Source organism: Galdieria sulphuraria (assembly GCF_000341285.1).
Source record: "Galdieria sulphuraria unplaced genomic scaffold scaf_2, whole genome shotgun sequence".
In the NCBI taxonomy this organism is placed as follows: domain Eukaryota; phylum Rhodophyta; class Bangiophyceae; order Galdieriales; family Galdieriaceae; genus Galdieria; species Galdieria sulphuraria.
The window spans coordinates 1-18,310 of record NW_005178473.1 but is presented as its reverse complement, the minus strand read 5'-3'; the positions used below and the strand labels follow the sequence as shown (position 1 = coordinate 18,310).

General features: G+C 39.4%; 5 protein-coding genes across 5 annotated transcripts; 3 read left to right on the top strand and 2 right to left on the bottom strand.

The window, feature by feature from the left end:
- Positions 1-9: 9 nt before the first annotated feature.
- Positions 10-9,850, bottom strand: Gasu_03990 (WD-40 repeat family protein / beige-related protein). Its single transcript, XM_005708767.1, has 4 exons — positions 9,473-9,850; positions 7,097-9,423; positions 124-7,051; positions 10-77 (listed from the first exon to the last, which is right to left on the bottom strand). Exons 1-4 carry the CDS (start codon positions 9,833-9,835, stop codon positions 33-35), a joined length of 9,663 nt encoding a protein of 3,220 aa, XP_005708824.1. The 5' UTR covers positions 9,836-9,850; the 3' UTR covers positions 10-32.
- Positions 9,851-9,920: 70 nt separating this feature from the next.
- On the top strand, positions 9,921-10,745 carry Gasu_03980 (4-hydroxybenzoate polyprenyltransferase). The gene is made up of 2 exons (XM_005708766.1): positions 9,921-10,662; positions 10,710-10,745. Exons 1-2 carry the CDS (start codon positions 9,949-9,951, stop codon positions 10,722-10,724), a joined length of 729 nt encoding a protein of 242 aa, XP_005708823.1. The 5' UTR covers positions 9,921-9,948; the 3' UTR covers positions 10,725-10,745.
- A 4-nt stretch (positions 10,746-10,749) lies between these two features.
- Gasu_03970 (NADH dehydrogenase (ubiquinone) 1 alpha subcomplex 2) lies at positions 10,750-11,570 on the bottom strand. Its single transcript, XM_005708765.1, has 4 exons — positions 11,359-11,570; positions 11,200-11,306; positions 11,100-11,147; positions 10,750-11,038 (listed from the first exon to the last, which is right to left on the bottom strand). Exons 1-4 carry the CDS (start codon positions 11,442-11,444, stop codon positions 10,929-10,931), a joined length of 351 nt encoding a protein of 116 aa, XP_005708822.1. The 5' UTR covers positions 11,445-11,570; the 3' UTR covers positions 10,750-10,928.
- An 810-nt stretch (positions 11,571-12,380) lies between these two features.
- Gasu_03960 (MFS transporter, sugar-phosphate transporter) lies at positions 12,381-14,775 on the top strand. The gene has a single exon (XM_005708764.1). The coding sequence runs from the start codon at positions 12,444-12,446 to the stop codon at positions 14,127-14,129; it is 1,686 nt and encodes a 561-aa protein (XP_005708821.1). The 5' UTR covers positions 12,381-12,443; the 3' UTR covers positions 14,130-14,775.
- Positions 14,776-17,360: 2,585 nt separating this feature from the next.
- On the top strand, positions 17,361-18,310 carry Gasu_03950 (arsenical resistance protein ArsH; the record flags this gene model as incomplete). The annotated part of the gene is made up of 1 exon (XM_005708763.1): positions 17,361-18,310. The coding sequence occupies exon 1, from the start codon at positions 17,443-17,445 to the stop codon at positions 18,256-18,258; it is 816 nt and encodes a 271-aa protein (XP_005708820.1). The 5' UTR covers positions 17,361-17,442.

The window sequence follows — 18,310 nt, the reverse complement described above, 5'->3', positions numbered from 1 at the left end:
TTGTAAAAGTGCAAACCTGTCAACAGTGTATGCTAAAATTCTTCCGTCTGATAAACCAGCGAGAAGGATACTTTCTTCTGCAGTTAGACATAAAGCGTTCACTGGTGAAGATGGGCAAGGTACATAACGGTGTAAAAGATTAAGACCCCAACTTGAGTACACTGCTACTCCATTGAGTTCATCTGCAACGAACAAAAGCCTTCCATCAACTGTTATAGTGTAGCTAGTAATAGTAGGCGACGATAATATTTGACAACTATCATGATGCGAACAAATGGACTGTTTCTTTAAAGCAACTCCATTGCCAGTATATAAAAAAAAGCTTGCTTTCTTACTTGATACCAAAATTATTTCATTTCGGCAAGTGACAGTGACGCTGTCGACCAAACTTTCTTTAAGAAAGTCAAGAATTCTCAATAAATGGCCGTTTGATAAGTTGTGAATCATCAAGGTGTTACAAGAATCATTACTGGCAATGACTCCAACTTCAGTATTAACTGCAACACATACGAGTGGGTATTCATGTTCATAAAGAACCAACTTTGGCCTTTCTTCGACCACTTTCATTTTTCTCCTCTTTGTTACATTTCCTTGTACTTTCAATATTGCACCAAGCTTAGTTTCGCCACCAGAATAACTTCTGTCCAGCTTCCCTTCCTTAGGATCCCTTACTCTTTCAGGATCTCCCCAAACTATTTCCCAAACGAAAATTGTCGTATCCTTTGATCCTGTTACCAATGTTCTACCGTCTGAACCAATAGACAAGCAAGTCACAATGTCTCTATGCCCTTTCAGACATTGGATTGGTTTATGGGCTTCTGATGTAAAACAACAACGAATAGACCAGTCCCAATGGCCGGCACTAATGATCACTTTACCATCAAAACTAAGGGCATACAAAGAAAACAGAGATGCCTGTGTAGACGAAGCTAAATACGTGCCACCAACAATTTCTCTATTTGAAGATCTTCTAGTTTCGATGTTTCCTTCTTGAGAAGAAAACGCGGCACTCTCTGAAATGTTCTTTGTATCTGTTTCAAAAGTAAATGGTGAACCTTGCAAGTCAGGTAAAGGTATCCATTTGTGACGAAAAACGAACTGATTCTTTGTGATGCTCACAATTCGATCACCGGCTTGACATATCTGAACAATGGAGTCATCCGTTCCAATGGCAACTGAAAATTCCAATGCTGCCATCAGACCCTGAGGAGTCCAGTAAGAAGGCTGCAGTAGCGCTCCACTGTGATCACGTTGTGGATGACCCGAATCTTCCATTAGCTGTGGTGGTGTTTGACCAAAGTGTGCAATTTGGGTTTCCATCGATTCTCTTAGTTCCATGTCCTGAATTGACTCGAGGTCTATTGCCCCTTCATATGTAAGATAGAAGAAAACATTGCATGCCTCAACAGCTGCTGGACCTCGTTGACGAAAACCAAAAATCAAATCAATCCAATGGTGTAAATTGAGCGAGACGTATTCACTTTCCAACGCCTCTCTATGCACACGCACAAAGTGTTCAGGTGAACCATTTGCCCACTTCGGCAATAAAACATCATCTATCAAATGACCATCTTGCGTTCTGCCAAATGATACGCCGTTTCGATTCCGGAAAATTTCAGGAAAGTAGAAAAACTCTGGAATGAGTTCTTTCACATCCTGCATTGACTGCGTCACCGAATTCCAGGCTCCCTCAAGAGAGTAAAACATACGATCAGGATGATCGAACAGCCCTCCTTGTAACTCAAGAGACAATGTCGTGAATGGCTCCACACGAACTAGGTAGTGCAAAGCAGCCGCAGCTGAAGAATAATGAGAACCGTAATGAAACGGTGGAATAGCTTTATCCGCCCAAGTTTCAAAACGCTCTCGAAAACGCCTTTCGCGCTCCCCAGCTTCTTCAGAGCTTGTAGATGGTTGACAACCAACAGGCTTGGCGAGGTCTCGGAATGTTTTCGGATCAGTCAAGTCAAGCTTTTCAGTAGAATAATCGGCCAAAATCCAAGGAAATATCGGGTACTGACAAAGATCATTATTCGAACGTCCAGCAAGACGATTCAAGATGCACAAATATTCAAAATTGCTTAGCTGTCGTCGTTTCCAGCGCGCACAAGCGTCTGCTGTCAAGGCCTGAACTGTTTTCCAATCCAATAAACAGCGAGGAAACTTGAACGCACCTCCTGCATACACCGAACGGGGTCCACTCGTATTGTGCGATGGTAACAGCCTATTATGGGGCAACTCCAAAAGTTTCGATAAAAGTTTCAGACAAGTTTTGCACGCTCGCGAAGTTTGAAGGGCGAAAAAGTAGGACTTCTTGTTTTGTAGAAAGATTTCGAAAGCCTTGTGCTGAAGAAGGAATCGACGAAACTCCAAATGTTGAATTTCTTCGAGAGGAAAGGTTAGCTCTTGAATGTTCTCGATATCTTCCTCAGTAGATGATGTCTTCACGAAATATCCAGGTGATAATACCCTTTCGGATTCCTCGTTAAATGGACTTTGAAGAAATCGGATGCTTCTTTCTCGCAACTCTAACCTTCCAGGAACTGCTTTTAAAAAACGTACCCAGATGCAACTCCCTGACCATTGAACATCAGAAGCTGAAGCTGCCGTTCTCGCAGCCAACAGCTCCATACTACTCAACAATGGAGTCGAGCTGCTGGGAGACGCTGAAGACGGCTCAGGTGACTCTATTGACCAGTTTTTCTGATAACTTTCATCAAACTGCTGAATGGAGAGGTTATCAACTGGGAGAGAAAGATGCGGACCTGTGATGGTCGTAACATCACTATTCCGCTTCTGATTAGCATCTGTAACACTATCACGGGAAGGTGACGTTACGCCCTCTTCGCTATAATTCGATAGTGAGCTCATTTGTTGAGCCGATTGGCTCAATCTTTTCCACTGTGTATCGATGTTTTCTGTTGGTTTGAGCAGCCATCTTCGTTGAAGGCTATCCATTATCCCAGCTAAACTCCATTGAGTCTTGGTAGAATCCTTCATAAGCTCTTGGTAACTCAGGTGTTTTCGAAAACCAAAAACAAGTTTTCTAAACTCGCTAGCCTTCAACCTACTCTTCGCATCATTTCTGACTCCCTCCGAAACGTTCACTTCTCGTAGTACATCCTTTTGAATATGGGTGTTGGATGAAAGCACCGTAGAAATATTTTCAAGGATATCGAACGATTGGTCCACTCGTTTTTTCCACTCCATAACAGCAGAAAACATACAAGCATATCCAGTTTCGTTCCATTCTTGCTCACTCTTCATCAGCGAAGCTATCATTTCACTTCCTGCTGTTGGTGACGTAAGAACCTGCATATTGCGACCGAGACTCTTATTTTTGAATGGCCTAAAGAAACCAGTTGACTTGTGCTCTACGGAATGTTTCGATTGCTTCCATCTTTTTACAAGGTTTCCCAAAAGTAATTCCAGTTCATTTTTCTGTGAGATCTCCGACGGATTTGGAGTAGATTCCGAAATCAAATTCGTGAAATGCTGTTCCACATAGTGACGCCATATCTTATCTACTCTTAAGCCTCCATGAACTTCACCTATGCTTGAAAGCAGAGTCTCATAATAAGAAAATTCCTCTTGTAGTTTCAGTTTCTCAACCAAAGCATCTATGATAAATAATAATGAAATTCTTACGAAGCCCCCCTTACAAAGGGGTTCTATAAAAGTTTGTTCGTCAAGTTTGAAAGAGTTTTGACCAGGTCTGCTTGCAGGGTACCTCCGTTCATTTTCATATTTTCCAAATAAATCCAATACTGCAGATCTGGGAAAGACGTGAATACCGAGAAACTCAAAATCATTACCGACCACTTTGGATTCTCCAGAATAGGACGCAGAGGATGTACTAAGCAAGCCCAGTAGGAGTATAATTTCTATGCAAAGTTCGCACATTTCTAACTTTAGCCGAGTATCTTTCTGTTTTGCTTCTGCATTCTGCATATTGCCCATATCACAAATGAGCTTTGTAAACAAAAACACCATAGCAAAACCTTCAATATTCGTACTTTCAAGTGTTTGAGAGCATTTTGCACCTATGTTCATACCAAATATTCCCTGAGATAGCAACAGTGGAACTGCAATATCCTTCACACATTGCAAAAACCATGTGAGAACTTGCATCGCAAATGTAGCGTCTATAAGATTCCAAGCAGCAAAAACCAGCTCCTCTACTTGATAAAAAGTGGTCACACTCATACCCCAGTCTTCTATAAAATGTTTGAATAGATGGACAACAAGTTTCTTGAAGGAAGAAACATATGAACTGAAAAGCTCATCTTCATCACACGTTGAAAATGTATTCACTCGAGACAGGCTAATTATCCAAAAAGACCACAAATTGAAACATAGGAATGTCTCCGTCAGCTGCCTGCTTTCTTCCAGAAGTGCAACAAGCGCTTGAATCATAGAAGCTTTACCAATCAAATTGTTTTCCTTTGTTAAAAGCATAATAATTAAGGGCAAAGCTCCAGTTCGGATTTTTTCGATCGTGCCTTGCGTACTACATGGGCCACCTAAGAAATCCGACGACATAAGATGCTCTAGTAACATAGTGAGGTCTGCGTCTGCTCCTTGTAAAGTTCCTGTGATAAACATACATAAGCCTCCAATGACATGGTTCTTCCATTCTTCCTTTTCCATCGATGCAGACAACTCTGAAAGGCGAAACTGCGAAGTTACCCATTGCACACATTCATCTGAATTTGACTCGAACAAGTCAAACAATGCCGCTATACTGAAGAGTACAAGACGAAGCTGCGACGTCGACTTAAGCACTTTAAGCAAAACCTCGATCAAATCTTGATGAATTAGGAACGAAAAGCAACTGGCTCTAACTGAAACTGAAAGAAAATTACTCAGGCTAGAAAGTGCTTGAAGTAAATAATTTAGCTTAGCAAATGCATCTTGGTTCATTTCATCTAACGCGTGAAAGCAAACAGGTTTCAAGAGATTCTCAACTAAAGCTCTCGAATATGCATGCTCTATCTGTTCTAAGTATGAAACGCCATCTCTTTGTGTAGCTCCATCGATAACCAGAAATTGATTGCCACTTGTAACAAAGTCCGAATTTGTAAAGAGCATCTTAAAACCAAGCAATATAAAGTCGATAATACCCTTGCATAAACTGATGTCTCTTGACTCTCGGGAAACGAAAACAGCACTATCCACATCAAAGTTTCCAATAACATCCAATAAAACATTAGGACTCAACGTAGAATTATCCTTTAAAGAACACAATGCTTTCCAGAAGTGAACAGCAACGTCTTGAGTCATCTTGCTCCATAAAAACTCGTTGGAAAGACATCGTTTTGTACATACTGAAACCACAGATTTTCTATCAGAACAGGTTTCAAACAGCTGAAAGATTGCATCTATCACTTCTTTAGATGAGAAGGAAAGCTTTGTTTCAAAAAACCAGGCACCCAAGTAGTCAAAGACATGCGTATTCATCCATTCGATCTCAGCTTGCTTGTCGTAACGCAATATCTCAGCGATAATCTTTAAAAAATAACAAGTGAGTTCATTTAAGCTTTCCAATACGTCTGCGGACACACTATCTGCTTCCGTCTCATCTGTTCCCAAGGTCGATGAGCTGAAGTTGTCAAGAGCAAAAAATAACTCCAAAACACTTCTTAGGCCTCCAACACAGTGCAAACTATCGATAATGTTATTTACCGAACAAACTCTCGACTCTCCTGATGAGCCAATTAATCTAGCTGCTATTGATTTTCTTGATCCAACTGCTGCTAAAGAACCATCAGGACACGTACGAGAATCACCGCAACAACGAGGTGCATAGAGAAACAGAACTGACAAATTCAACAAATTATCCAAATCTCTTGTTGATTCTGAAAAACTCAAATCGCAAAGGTCACTATCAAACGATGGTCCGAACTCATAAATAGTGCAAATGGTACGTTCACTCAGGTTACCTTGGAAGCAGTAAATTGCGCCAAACTGTCCCTTAAGACATGAACTTGCTCTCGGTAAAATCGATAAATCGGTCCAACTAAAGGAACAACCGAATCCAATTGCAGTAACTCTATCAATATTCTTTGATACATTACTTGAAGATGAGAGTTTTCCATTTAAATAGACATCAATCAGAGTCTGTTTGCCGGAAGAAATTCGTTGGAAACGAAGACAAACGAAAACCCAAACATACGGAGGAATTTCTGTGTCAGTATTGTGAAACATCTCAAATACTGTCTCGGATTCATGCAGTCTCAAGCAAAGAACACCCAACTCATTTAAAAAAACTTCAAAGGCGGAATCCTTAGAAGTATACAATTCAACTAATGACGATTCTCGGGATATAGTCTCTCTTCGAAACCAGAAAGTAAGCCAGAGACTATCCTTACGACGAGTAAGATCAGCACCAGGAATTATTGAAGCAAGACCTGAGTGATTCCCTGAAAAGTCCAAAAAAAAGCGAGGCCATTTTTTGCATATTTCAAATGACTCTGACAAGGCATGGAAGATAGCAACTTCAGAGTACAATAATGTACGCTTATCATGTAAGCCAAATTGGGAGGAGCTCCCTAAATATGAAACTGAAAGCAGTCTACTTAGCATTGATGGGGTCACCAAATGGCGAATTATCGCGCATAAACAAGATAAATAAGCATTTCTTAGATGCAAAGATGACCAAAACGTAGAATCGACGGATGAGTAAAACAAACGCTCGATAATAATTTCAGTCACTCCCGAAGCATCCACAACCGAGGCATTTAGACTGTCTTCATATGTTATTGTATATATAAAGTTGCAAAGGGCCACTTGAACATCTTCTGATGTCGATTCAGCAAGTTTGAATAAGGCACATAGAATTTCAGAACTACTTGAAACAAGTCTACTACGGAAAGCAAGTCGGTCTTGTGATAAGATGACGTTCTCTATAACGAACGATGTCATACACTGAAAATTGTCACTGTTATGTCGGATCAGAATGGGACTTCCCACGACAACCTCCAACAAAGCCGCGATAACTTCGCTAGAAACCCCTTCAGGATAACAAGAATTGAGCGTGTGTACCAGAAAACTAAGGAAAATCAGCTACATTGTTTGAAAATGAGAAATGACTCACTTGCACGGAAACAAGCTTTTAAGTTCAAACTCTGCCTTCGGATTATTTCGGGTCACCTGTGCTAACAGTTTAAGCAAATCGATTGCAATACTACGAACGAAGTCCGAGTCCGAGTCAGAAAAAATAGCTTTAAAAATTTCAAAGCCCCTTGAGTTCCGAAACATTCTTTGCATAATTCGCATAGACTCAGCAACAAGCGAGGAAAACAATGATAAGTATTTCCGAAGAAGGAGTGCCTTTCTTTCTGCGCCAACGGAATCTTGAAAACAATGGAACTCCAACCTATCCAATAGGCCTTGAAAAAGCAAACGACAATGTTTTCTTGTTTCAGAGAGAGTAAAATCTTTGGGAAGATCAAGTAAATTTTCTTGCTCATCTGCTCCTAGAAAAATTCTCCGCAAAAGATCTTTTCCAAGATCACTTGTATCCTCATTCTCCAGAAACATTATAAAAATACGCCAAACTCGATCGGAATATAAACTTATCAAAGGAGCAGTCTCGTTAGAAAAAAAGATTTTCAAAATTACTTGAAGTTTTCTATTAAGAGAAGAACACTTTTTGCAATGATCCTCATTTGCCAAGGCAGCTTTCTCCTCCTCTAAACGTAAAATGCCATTGCTAAGCAAATATATACCTTCATTTTCTACTAACTTGAGATGGACAGAACTGGGACAAACAGTTAGAGAAGAAATATAAGAGTCTAAAATTTCATCCAAGAAATCAACACTTGCTACAAAACAATTCGACGAGCGTTCAAAATTGACACTGTCATCTTCTATGATAATTTTCGCCGACATTATGATTTGCAACATTGATGAAAGTATAGTATGAGAATATTCGTCTGATTCGTTCGCTACATATTCACACAAAAAAGAACGAAAGCTTTCAAGAAATTCAGTTTGTTCAGTAAGTTCACAAGTAAAGCTTCCATAGAATATCTCTTCAGCTAGTTTCTTCTTAGAAAACAGGATAAGAATCTCCCTCCCACTCATGAGCTTGTGAAATTCCAAAACTGTACGTTTATGTCGCAAAACTATCCATTTGACATTTTCGTCATCTAAATATGACATTTGATTTAGTGCAGCGAGAAACGCAGAAATCATTGCAGCGGTGGCTGTTAAGTAAGCGTCTCCAACACTCCAGATGGATGACTGAAACACTTGGCGTAAAAATCTGGCCATATTTACCATGAAACAGTCCAAGATGTTCAATAAGTTAGTAAAAAATTGAGAGTTGGCCGCTGAATCTTTCCATGCCTGCAACGTTGACTGATACATTTCAGCCAATGGAGACTCTACTCCTTGACTTCTTGTAACTTGGAATAAACAGCCTTCATTTGTCATGTAACATATTCCAATGAATGAAGTAAATTCACTTATCAGCTCTTTGACAATTTCAGACGAATAATGTACATCCTGACAGAAAACTGCAAGTAGTTCCTTGTATTGACGAACCACGTTGTTCACAATAATGGAAAATCTTCTTTGCTCACCCAATGGTGACAGTGCTTGTGAAACTTCCACAAGTGAACTCTTTCTATAAGCAAATATGTTCATGACATGAAGCCATTCTATTTCGAAGGAAATCATATCTTGATGAATAATAAACGGACTATCAACATTAGACAAATTATCAAAATAGTGAAAAAGCAAAGTATATGCAGTTCCTGTTTTGCCAAGAACTTCCAAGGCCTCTATCAAATGTGAGAAGGTCCGAGTAGCGAAATTAATCCATATGGTTGACAAGAACATAGTCTTTTCATCCACTGTGTACTTCCCTGTTGAAAAGTGACTCAACTGTCTTCGAAGGCTGCGTTCAACTACTGATAGGATAAATGTTTTTTGCGAAGAAGTACCTAAGAGATTAACAAATTTCGTAAGTAGTAATATAAAGACACTCAAAGTCTTTCCATCGCCATAAAACTGTTCCGCTGTAGGGGTTCCATCTTCGCAGGCTCGTGAAACTATAACAGAAACCCCACATTCCGAAACCCAGCGTGAAAAATACTCAACGTGCAACAAAAAAGCATCCACCCAAACTCTTTCTATTTCTAAAACTTTGAAAAAGCAATTGGTCACCCACGACTCTCCTGAAGAAGAGTCTAAATATCGCTCACTGCAATAACGTGCAATTTTCAACAAGGACATGCGTGGATCGCGAAGTTCTTGCATTCTGACTTTATCGGCGTTCTTTGAACTGTGCAACGTGGCATCTTCCGTCCCGGACTCTCCGTATAATACCAAGGTCTTCAAATATGCTCCATATTCTTCCACGTCTCGTTCATGCACAATAAATAAGTCAAGCAACTCGCGTTGTTCCACAGTTATCTTTGGGAAACGTTTACAACAACGTGAAGTGTTTAAAGTTATGGCTTACTTTCTGTGAAATTAGGCGCGCTGTTTCATATCTCTTCTTGGCAACTTTGAATTTTTCAAGTTTCAGCAAGGCACCAACCAAACTTCTTAAAAAGTTTTGGTCTACAACTTTTGCTTCACTATGGTAAAATTTTTTTAAATATTCAAGGTCATGTTCTCTAAAGTAGTTCCTTCCACAAGCGTAGTCCAAAACCTTCTTTGCCAGACTTTGAAAATCATTCTCTTGGTTTTGTCCAGCCATAATCTTCTGAAGCGCTAGAGCAGACAATGCAAGCTCTTCAACGGACACTTTGGACGATACTGAAACAACGTGGAAGACTGAACGCACGGCCTCTGTTACAAGCTGAAAATTCCTTGAAAGCATATGAAAACTTAAAAAATAGTCCAGCCAACGTTTTCTTGCCTATCTTGAGGCATCGTTCTGCCCATAACAGCGCTGGTTGGAAACAGTGGACGTCAGTCGTCCAAAATTTCTCAATGTCGAGTCTACGAGAAAACCCTTATGTTAAGTTAGCTCGATTGGACAAACCTATTGGCACGTGGTTGTTATATTTACCCGGTGCCTGGTCAATTTCCCTAGCGTCGGAGCCAGGACAAGTTTCCGACTTGTGGCTTTTAAGTTTATTTGGAATGGGTGCTGTTTTATTGAGAGGCGCAGGTTGCACTATAAATGATCTCTGGGACAGTCGTCTGGATGGTTTGGTAGAAAGATCGAAATCTAGACCTTTGGCTTCTGGCGTTCTCACAAAGAAGCAAGCCCTGTTTTTTGTGACTGCGCAGTTACTAGGAGGTTTGCCAATATTGCTATCGTTGAATATGTATAGTCAGGTTTTGGGAGCAAGTTCCCTTTTTTTGGTTACACTGTATCCCTTAGCCAAACGGGTTACTTTTTGGCCACAACTCGTTTTGGGGCTTACTTTTAACTGGGGTGCTTTGCTTGGTTGGGTTGCTGTAAAGGGAAGTTTAGATCTTCCTGCTTTGTACCTCTATGGAGGAGGAGTTGCCTGGACCCTAATATACGATACCATTTATGCCCACCAAGACAAACACGATGACACGCGTGTTGGTATTCGTTCCACTGCGCTTTATTTTGGCGACAAAACCGACAGTTGGCTTTATTTCTTCGCAGGCATACATAGCACCTTAATGTTGCTCGTGGGTTACTTGGTAGAACAGACCTCTCCCTATTATGTTAGTGTCATAATAGGAAGTCTTCACTTATTGCGTCAGATTTGTAGAACAAACTACGATAACCCTGAAGAATGTGCCAAAAGCTTTCGTTCCAATCGTAACTATGGTCTTATTATCCTTGTAGGAATATGCGCTGGCAATATTTTTCGTTCCAAGAAAGATATGAGCACTTCTCATGAGAGTTTTATTTCAAGTAAGACTATCGAAGAGTAGTTTTTACCGTATTTTATGCTTATACTAATATCGGTCCAAACGCAACACTCGCTTCATATGATATTTGCGAACTGAACGGTTTGACAGGCCTTGCTACCTAGTAACGGTCTTTTTGTTTGTTCCTCGCCCTTTTGAACCAGTCTCTGTAGAGTCCTCTCTATGCCTGCAAAAAATAGTAATAAAAAACAACCTGTATCTGTAAAAGAAAAGGTTTGAACACATACCTTGGACGTCGAGGCCAGCAACTAAAGAGGTTTCGTAAAATCCGTTGCCTAAACAATATTTTAATCGAACGGAATTCTATGAGTAGTTGGTCCAACGCACTCATACGAGTGGATACATGCGGCTTGATACCGTCACAGCACCTGACATAAAAGGGGAGTCCAGGGTTCAACAATTTCAGTTCGTCATAGTTTGCAGCAATGAAGTTCCTCCGAGGGAAATAAAGAGAGATAACATAGTCATGACAACATGAATACTTACCGAACTCCAGAACTTTCGGGGTGCTTGGTAGAATAAACGATACGAAGTTCTTCAAACACATGTGATAGCCTTGCTCTCCAACTCATGTCTTTCAGTAATTGATTTTGGAATTTTCAATGTAAAGCGTCGTTGTCATATTTTTTGGCCTGCTTCTTGATTTGAACTCGGATAAACTCCTTACTGTTATTCTGGGTTCAAAATATCAATTAATCGCAACTTTATTTTCACTTAACGAAAGGAAGTGTCTCGAAGATGTTGAAAGTCTCGACATAAAAAAATTTTTGAACTCAATTTCAGGACGACAGATTGCAATTTTTGCTTTGCTTCTTTCAACCGAGTACTTGCATTCGGAGTTTATCAAAATATATTTTGGCTGAAGTGTTGCGTTCACAAGAAGAGTTGAGTTTCAACGATAACCTCTCTCACTATCCAATGTTGTGATAAATATTTGTTGACAGCTAGCTCTTATAGAAAACCTTTTGTTTTTATTACTTGAATCTTCTACACATTATCGATTACCATAGAGTCGTTCCTGGAACTCCTTTCTAATGTTGCGAGAGAACTGCCCATACCCTACCTTTTAAAACCCAAGTCGACTTGGCTTTGATTGACCTGTTGGACTGCTATATGGATGATACCTTGCTAGTTGAAAAGTAAAAAAGTGTACAGGTGTAATTCATGGAGCTCGATATATGTACCTTGGTAGCAATAGTCCTACGTACTTCTAGCATTTGAACAATATCATATATTCGGATCTCTGGCATCTGTCTTTAAGAAGGTTTTCTATGTTTTCCATAAAAAACCATACTAGAATGGCAAGTTGTCTTGAATAGCGACTAATGGATGGTTTCTCTACCATCTACGAAGTCGCCATAGCTCTTATTATTTGGACTGTACGTTTTGATTGATTCTTTTATTATCTTTAGCTTAGTTTGCAAAAATTTCAGACACATAAACGTGTGATAAAATCGTCATTTGAGAACCAAATATACTATATAAGACATTAAGCTTTGGTGATGCCCAATTGACCAACTCTTGGGAAGGGTAGGTTGTTTGTTTGGAAGTTGCTTTTGGGTCATTTCTCGATGTCGCTATTGTCGTTCACGCAAAGTTATGGGCCGACCTATAGAAGTAAGGGAAACTGTGTTGGTAGTCGTTTCAACGGCTTAGTTTTTCGTGGACATTTCTTGGCGGCTGACGTGTTGTTCTTCTCCGGCCAGTTGCGTAATCAACCTCCCCTTCGATTTCGTGAGCTCCGCCGCCCGAAACCTCAAAAATTTGTTTGTTCTCATTTTTCAAGAGCTGAAAGTGGCTCGGAAGCATCTTCAGTATCCTGGAACGACGAGAAGAAAAATTGTCCACAAGAGGGACAGATCTCCACCACAAATCATGTGACTTCTAGTCCTGAAACGGATCAACTTGGACGCGTTGCTTCGGAGAAATTGACGTGGCTTTGGAGGTGGAGAGTGTTTCACGGCATTTTTGTCTCATACTTGGCCTATACTATCTGTCGGTCAACTTTTACCTTTGTTGCTCCACTTTTGCTACAGGCAGGAATGCTTGAGCTGGAGCACGTAGGACTTGTGACCTCCTCCTTCCCTCTCTTTTATGGTATCTCTAAGCTTCTGGGTGGCTTGGTTGTGGATAATTTCTCTCCCAGGAGAATTTTGGGTTCGGGTCTTTCTCTCGCGGGCTTGACGAACGTTGGTTTGGGTTTATCTGATGGTTATCGATGGTTTGCTTTTTGGTGGGGTGCAAATGGAATAGCACAGGGCTGTGGAGCTGGAGCTTGTGCCCGAATTCTTACCGCATGGTTCAAGAGTTCGGAGCGAGGCTTTTGGTGGGCACTTTGGTCGTGTTCTGCTAATGTAGGTGGCGTTTTAGCACCGATTGTTTCAGGTTCACTTGCACGCAGAACGACCTGGAGAATAGGCATGATAGCTCCAGGAATATCGTCATTGATTGCGGGAGTAATCTTCTCACTGCTTATTCGTGACACACCTAAAGAAGCTGGTCTCTCAGTTGATGTGCAAAGTGACACGAAACAGAGAGGAAATACAACAAACTCAGGGAAGAGCTTCAATTCATCATTTGAGTATTTAGAAACTTTTGTGACGGGAGTTTTGAAGAATCGAACACTGTGGCTCTTAGCGCTATCATATTTTTTCGTATACTTTGTGAAAACCAGTATTCGGTCATTTTTTCATATTTATTTAATGCAACAGAAAGGATGCCACGCAACAGACGCAGCTTACAGAGTAAGTGGAATGGATATTGGCGGGTTAGCCGGAACATTCATCAGTGGTATCCTGTCTGATCGCTTGGAAGGACATCGTGTGCCTGTCGTTATATTATTTTTAATAGGATTGGTTGTTACCCTTCTGTTAGTGTCTTTGCTGTCATCGATGGCAGTGAACCATGTTTGGTTGGATTTTCTTTTTGTTGTTTTATTCGGATTTTTTCTCAGCGGTCCCACGTGTCTCATTGGTCTTATTGGTGCTGAACAGAGTGATCGACGAACCGTTGCTACAGCCACAGGTCTATTGGGTTACATCAGCTACTTGGGAGCTGCAATGGCAGGTTTCCCGGTGACTTTAGCAGTTCGGACGTTTGGTTGGATCTCGTATTTTTTAATGATGATATTTTCTTCTTTCTTGTCCGTTGCCTTTTTATTACCGTTATCAAAGGCTAAATCAAAACGGAGTCGAGCATATTGTGGAGAGCAACAAAATGATGAAAGTCTCTACGAAATTGATGGCACTGTTAGTTAAAAGTATTAGTCAGATGCTTCGTATTATCGAAAACGAAGGAATGCACCACAAATATTTTCTTTCTGCGTCTGTATCAAATGAATTTTGGTATACCGCAATGCTGCAGTTGTTTTTTCGAGAAAATGCTATGTTACTTTGCATACCTTGTACTGTCAAGATATATTTTATATAGGTTTCAAAATATCAACAGGTTTAAAATTCATTGGTTTGTATCGATGAGCGGGTATCGTATATGAATATTTGAATGAGATTTTGAACTAGTTTGAGTTTATACCACGAAATTCTTTTTTATCACGTCATTTGAACTCAATTTCAGTCTACAATTTTTTTATACGTTGATGGGACTAATATCACTATGTTGAAAAATACATTGCAAAGTATACATGTACTTTTCATTTTTTTGGACAACGTAGTTAGTCATCGTTGTCTCGAAATTTCAACAGGAAGGAAGAATTATGGTTTTATTGTAATAAACTTATGTCTACGATAATATCTTTAATTTTGAGGATAACGCAATAATATCTTGTCTCATAGTTACATCGTATTTTCTACTTGGGACTAACGTCGTTGCAGCATTTCTCGCAATTGTTTCTTAAACTAGATCTATCATATTCGCTACTGTCAGAATAAAGTGTTTTTAAGAACTACTTGCGCTAATAAAGAAGAACTTCCGACAGTAACTATCAAAGTTACAATTTCGTCGTTGTCGAATTCTCATACTGTCTTCTGATAGAGTAAGATTTCTAACAGAGTCCGGTCAGGGCGATCAAACTCAAAACCAAAGTAAAACTTGTTACCATCGTTTCAGCGCAAACTCTATGAGAATTTTTCACACAGAGGGGTTGGTGACAGGAGCATCTCACACCGGTGGATTTCCTGGGTGGAACTGTACTTTGATGCAACGTGTCTTTTGTGTTAGGAAGCAATATATTTTTTAAACCCGTCTTCCGTTTTTAAAACTTGAAAAGGCTCGGTAAACTCTAAAGATTGAAAGCTGATTCCTAGGGACACAGCCGTAGCAAATTGCTGGTAGTCACCAGTTTTCTTTGATGTTGAGAGTTGACTCTTTATTTTAGAGAACAGGTGTAAGAAAAGAAGAACTGAGAGATTTTTGGAAGATAACTGTCACAAGAAGAAAACAGAAACTTTACACGGGTCTAAATAGTTCTGAAAAAAAGTAATCTCAAGCGTGAGAAGGAATTCAAGAGATGGTCAAGCAATACTTGAAAGAACTTATTTCAATCCCAAGTTGTTTTTGGATACTATGAAGTTCATACAGTTTTATGTCACAAGAAAAGTAACCTTTTCATAGTCCGCTGCTTGTTGTCGTTTTGTTAGAAAGTCCTAGTAACACCACCGTAACCCAAACAAGGACTTGACAGAGCATTTAGGCGTAACAAAGGTTTGTCATGTTGGGCGTACCAAAAGGAGACTAAAGGCTAAGTGGAGCTCAAGGTCTGCGAGGAGTCCTTGGACGGTTACAACAAAAACAATTCAGAGCTTGAAAGATATTCACAAAGTAAACTAAAGCTTCGTTGGAATTTGACTGACTAAAGTTACACAACCAAGCTTGAACTCGGTCCACGTTGGACAAAGATTGAAAATATACTTCGAAAGCAATATTAGATAACAAAAAATATACATATCACAATAAAATATGCAAAACTTCAACACTATTCTTCCTCTTGTGTTCGTAGAGAAGAGAGCATCAAGAGACTATTCGTGTAAGAACTCTTGTTACTGAAATTCTAGAATTTTATGGAAATTCTCTGTGGAGGAGAGAGTCAAGGTAAAGGACTCGAAGCCTTCTTTGATTTTTATTACTTGACCCACTTGGCTGTCTCACAAAGTTAGCGAACTTTTACAGAGTCTTATTTCAATATTGTTTAACTTTTATAGCTACTGTACAGAAAGTCTTCTCTTGTAATCGTTGGTTAAGAATCAGCCCTTCGTCTAAGATTTTCAAGGTTATTTATTGGAATCTAACTGAATTCTGAGTGAGGTCTTATGTTTATTGCTTATGCTGTATTTTTCATACGTAAGTTTTTTCTAGTGAGAGAATCTCGTCATAGAGACGAACCATATAATAAAGGTATTTCCACTTTTGGTAAAACCGACTCTATTTCCGAAATGGCACGCAGAAATCTTGGGACCATCTCTGTCTATTTTTCATGATTTTCATCACTATCGTGCCTTGGGGTTGTTAGTGAATCATTGGAAAATATATATAATACGAATGTTCACTATACCATGACATATACTTGTTCTAATGACTGATAAGGACCAAATATTTCTTCCTTCATCAAACAATCACCTAAAGAATATATAACAACAGAACTAGGCTTATCAAAAGAACCCATATACAATTTGACCGCGAGTATGGTTCAATAATACAACTGGATGATCAAAATGAGTTGCATTCATTATATAAGAATAATCACTGAGTCATTGCATAGTCTACAGAAACACATATCTGATCACAGTTGAAAGTCTCTCTGACGAGACAATCATTCTCGCAGTCTTTTGTCATCATCATACAAAATAACATTCATGACTCACATCTTTTGCCAATCACAACTTTTGTAACCGCGTGATCAGTTTCTTCTAGCTAATGGATAGTAATGGAGAAAGATGTTTGGCAGTAGTTTTCATGATCTTATGTGCTATAGAAGCTCCCCTAGTTTTAACCCCTTTCAGTTTCACAACGTTCAACATTCAAATATTGTGAAAGAAGAGCTTCCAATAAGTGTGCAATATTGGGAGCTTGTTCAGAGGGTTTTAACAAAATGATGTCTTCTGCCGTAATGGCACTAAAAAGAGACAGTAACTATGCAAACTTGGTTAAGCCCATTCAGGTGAATCCTTTTCTATCTTAACATCTTGTGGCTTCAGTCGCATCTCCTGTTAGTAAGAGAACAAAAACGAGTTCTCTCACATATTCTAGTAGCCATCCAATTCTTTCAGGTTTTAAATATTTTCTCAAGTTTTTATTGAAATCATTAGACTAGAAGGAAGTCTCTTCCAATCCTTGTAAACTGCTACAGAAAGAGCTTTTTCTTGTTCTAATTTTCGTTACAAAACCGAGCATAAAAACGCTCATACTTTTGGGACATAACGGTTCTCAAAAAGTTAATACAAGTCAGAATGTGGATTGATTCTCTATTTTAAAAAAGTATGATGTTTAATGCTATGCGTCTCTATTTTTGCGCTATCAATGATGATGAAATGATGTTTACAAGTTGTCATAAGAATCAATGAGTATATTTGAAAGACAAATAAGACTTGAGATATTGTTGAGTATACACATTGAGAAATGGATTGTCCATTGACAGCTGAAAAGGACTTGAGTGAATGGAAAAAGTTTCGTTTAGACTCTGACAAGAATGACTGGATTGAGGATATAGATATTTCTGGTGCCAAGTCTTTGTATGAAAAGGAAGCTCAAGACAGACCACTAAGAGTACTAGTATTGTATGGTTCCTTAAGACAACGGTCTTTCTCTCGTTGTTGTGCTTATGAAGCAGCCAGATTGTTGGATTATTTGGGTGCAGACGTACGAGTTTTTGATCCTACAGAGTTACCTGTAAAAGGTCAAGTGGAGGAAACCCATCACAAGGTCCAAGAATTGAGAGAATTAGCTCTTTGGTCAGAAGCACAGTTTTGGTGTTCACCTGAAATGCACGGGAACGTAACGGGTTGTTTTAAAAATCAGATTGACTGGATACCACTTAGTTTAGGTTCCGTGCGTCCTACACAAGGTCGTACTTTGGCTATATGTCAAGTGAATGGAGGTTCACAATCCTTTAACGCAGTAAATACATTGCGAGTATTGGGAAGGTGGATGCGTATGTTTACTATTCCAAATCAGTCTTCTATTCCTAAAGCTTGGCAAGAGTTTGATGAATATAACAGAATGAAACCTAGTCCTTTGAGAGATCGATTGGTCGATGTAGTTGAAGAGTTGGTCAAGTTTTCGTTGATGTTGAGAGACCATTCTTCTTTTTTAGTAGATAGATATAGTGAGAGGAAAGAAAAGGGAGATTTTGGAAGATTGTTATCTCAAGAAGAAAAAGAAAAATTACGTAAGAACGATGTTTTGAAGAGTCTTACCAATAATAACAAGTCATAAAGAGCATTGGTTTATCTATACTTTTGTTGTGAGTTTGATCTCCAAAAGTACT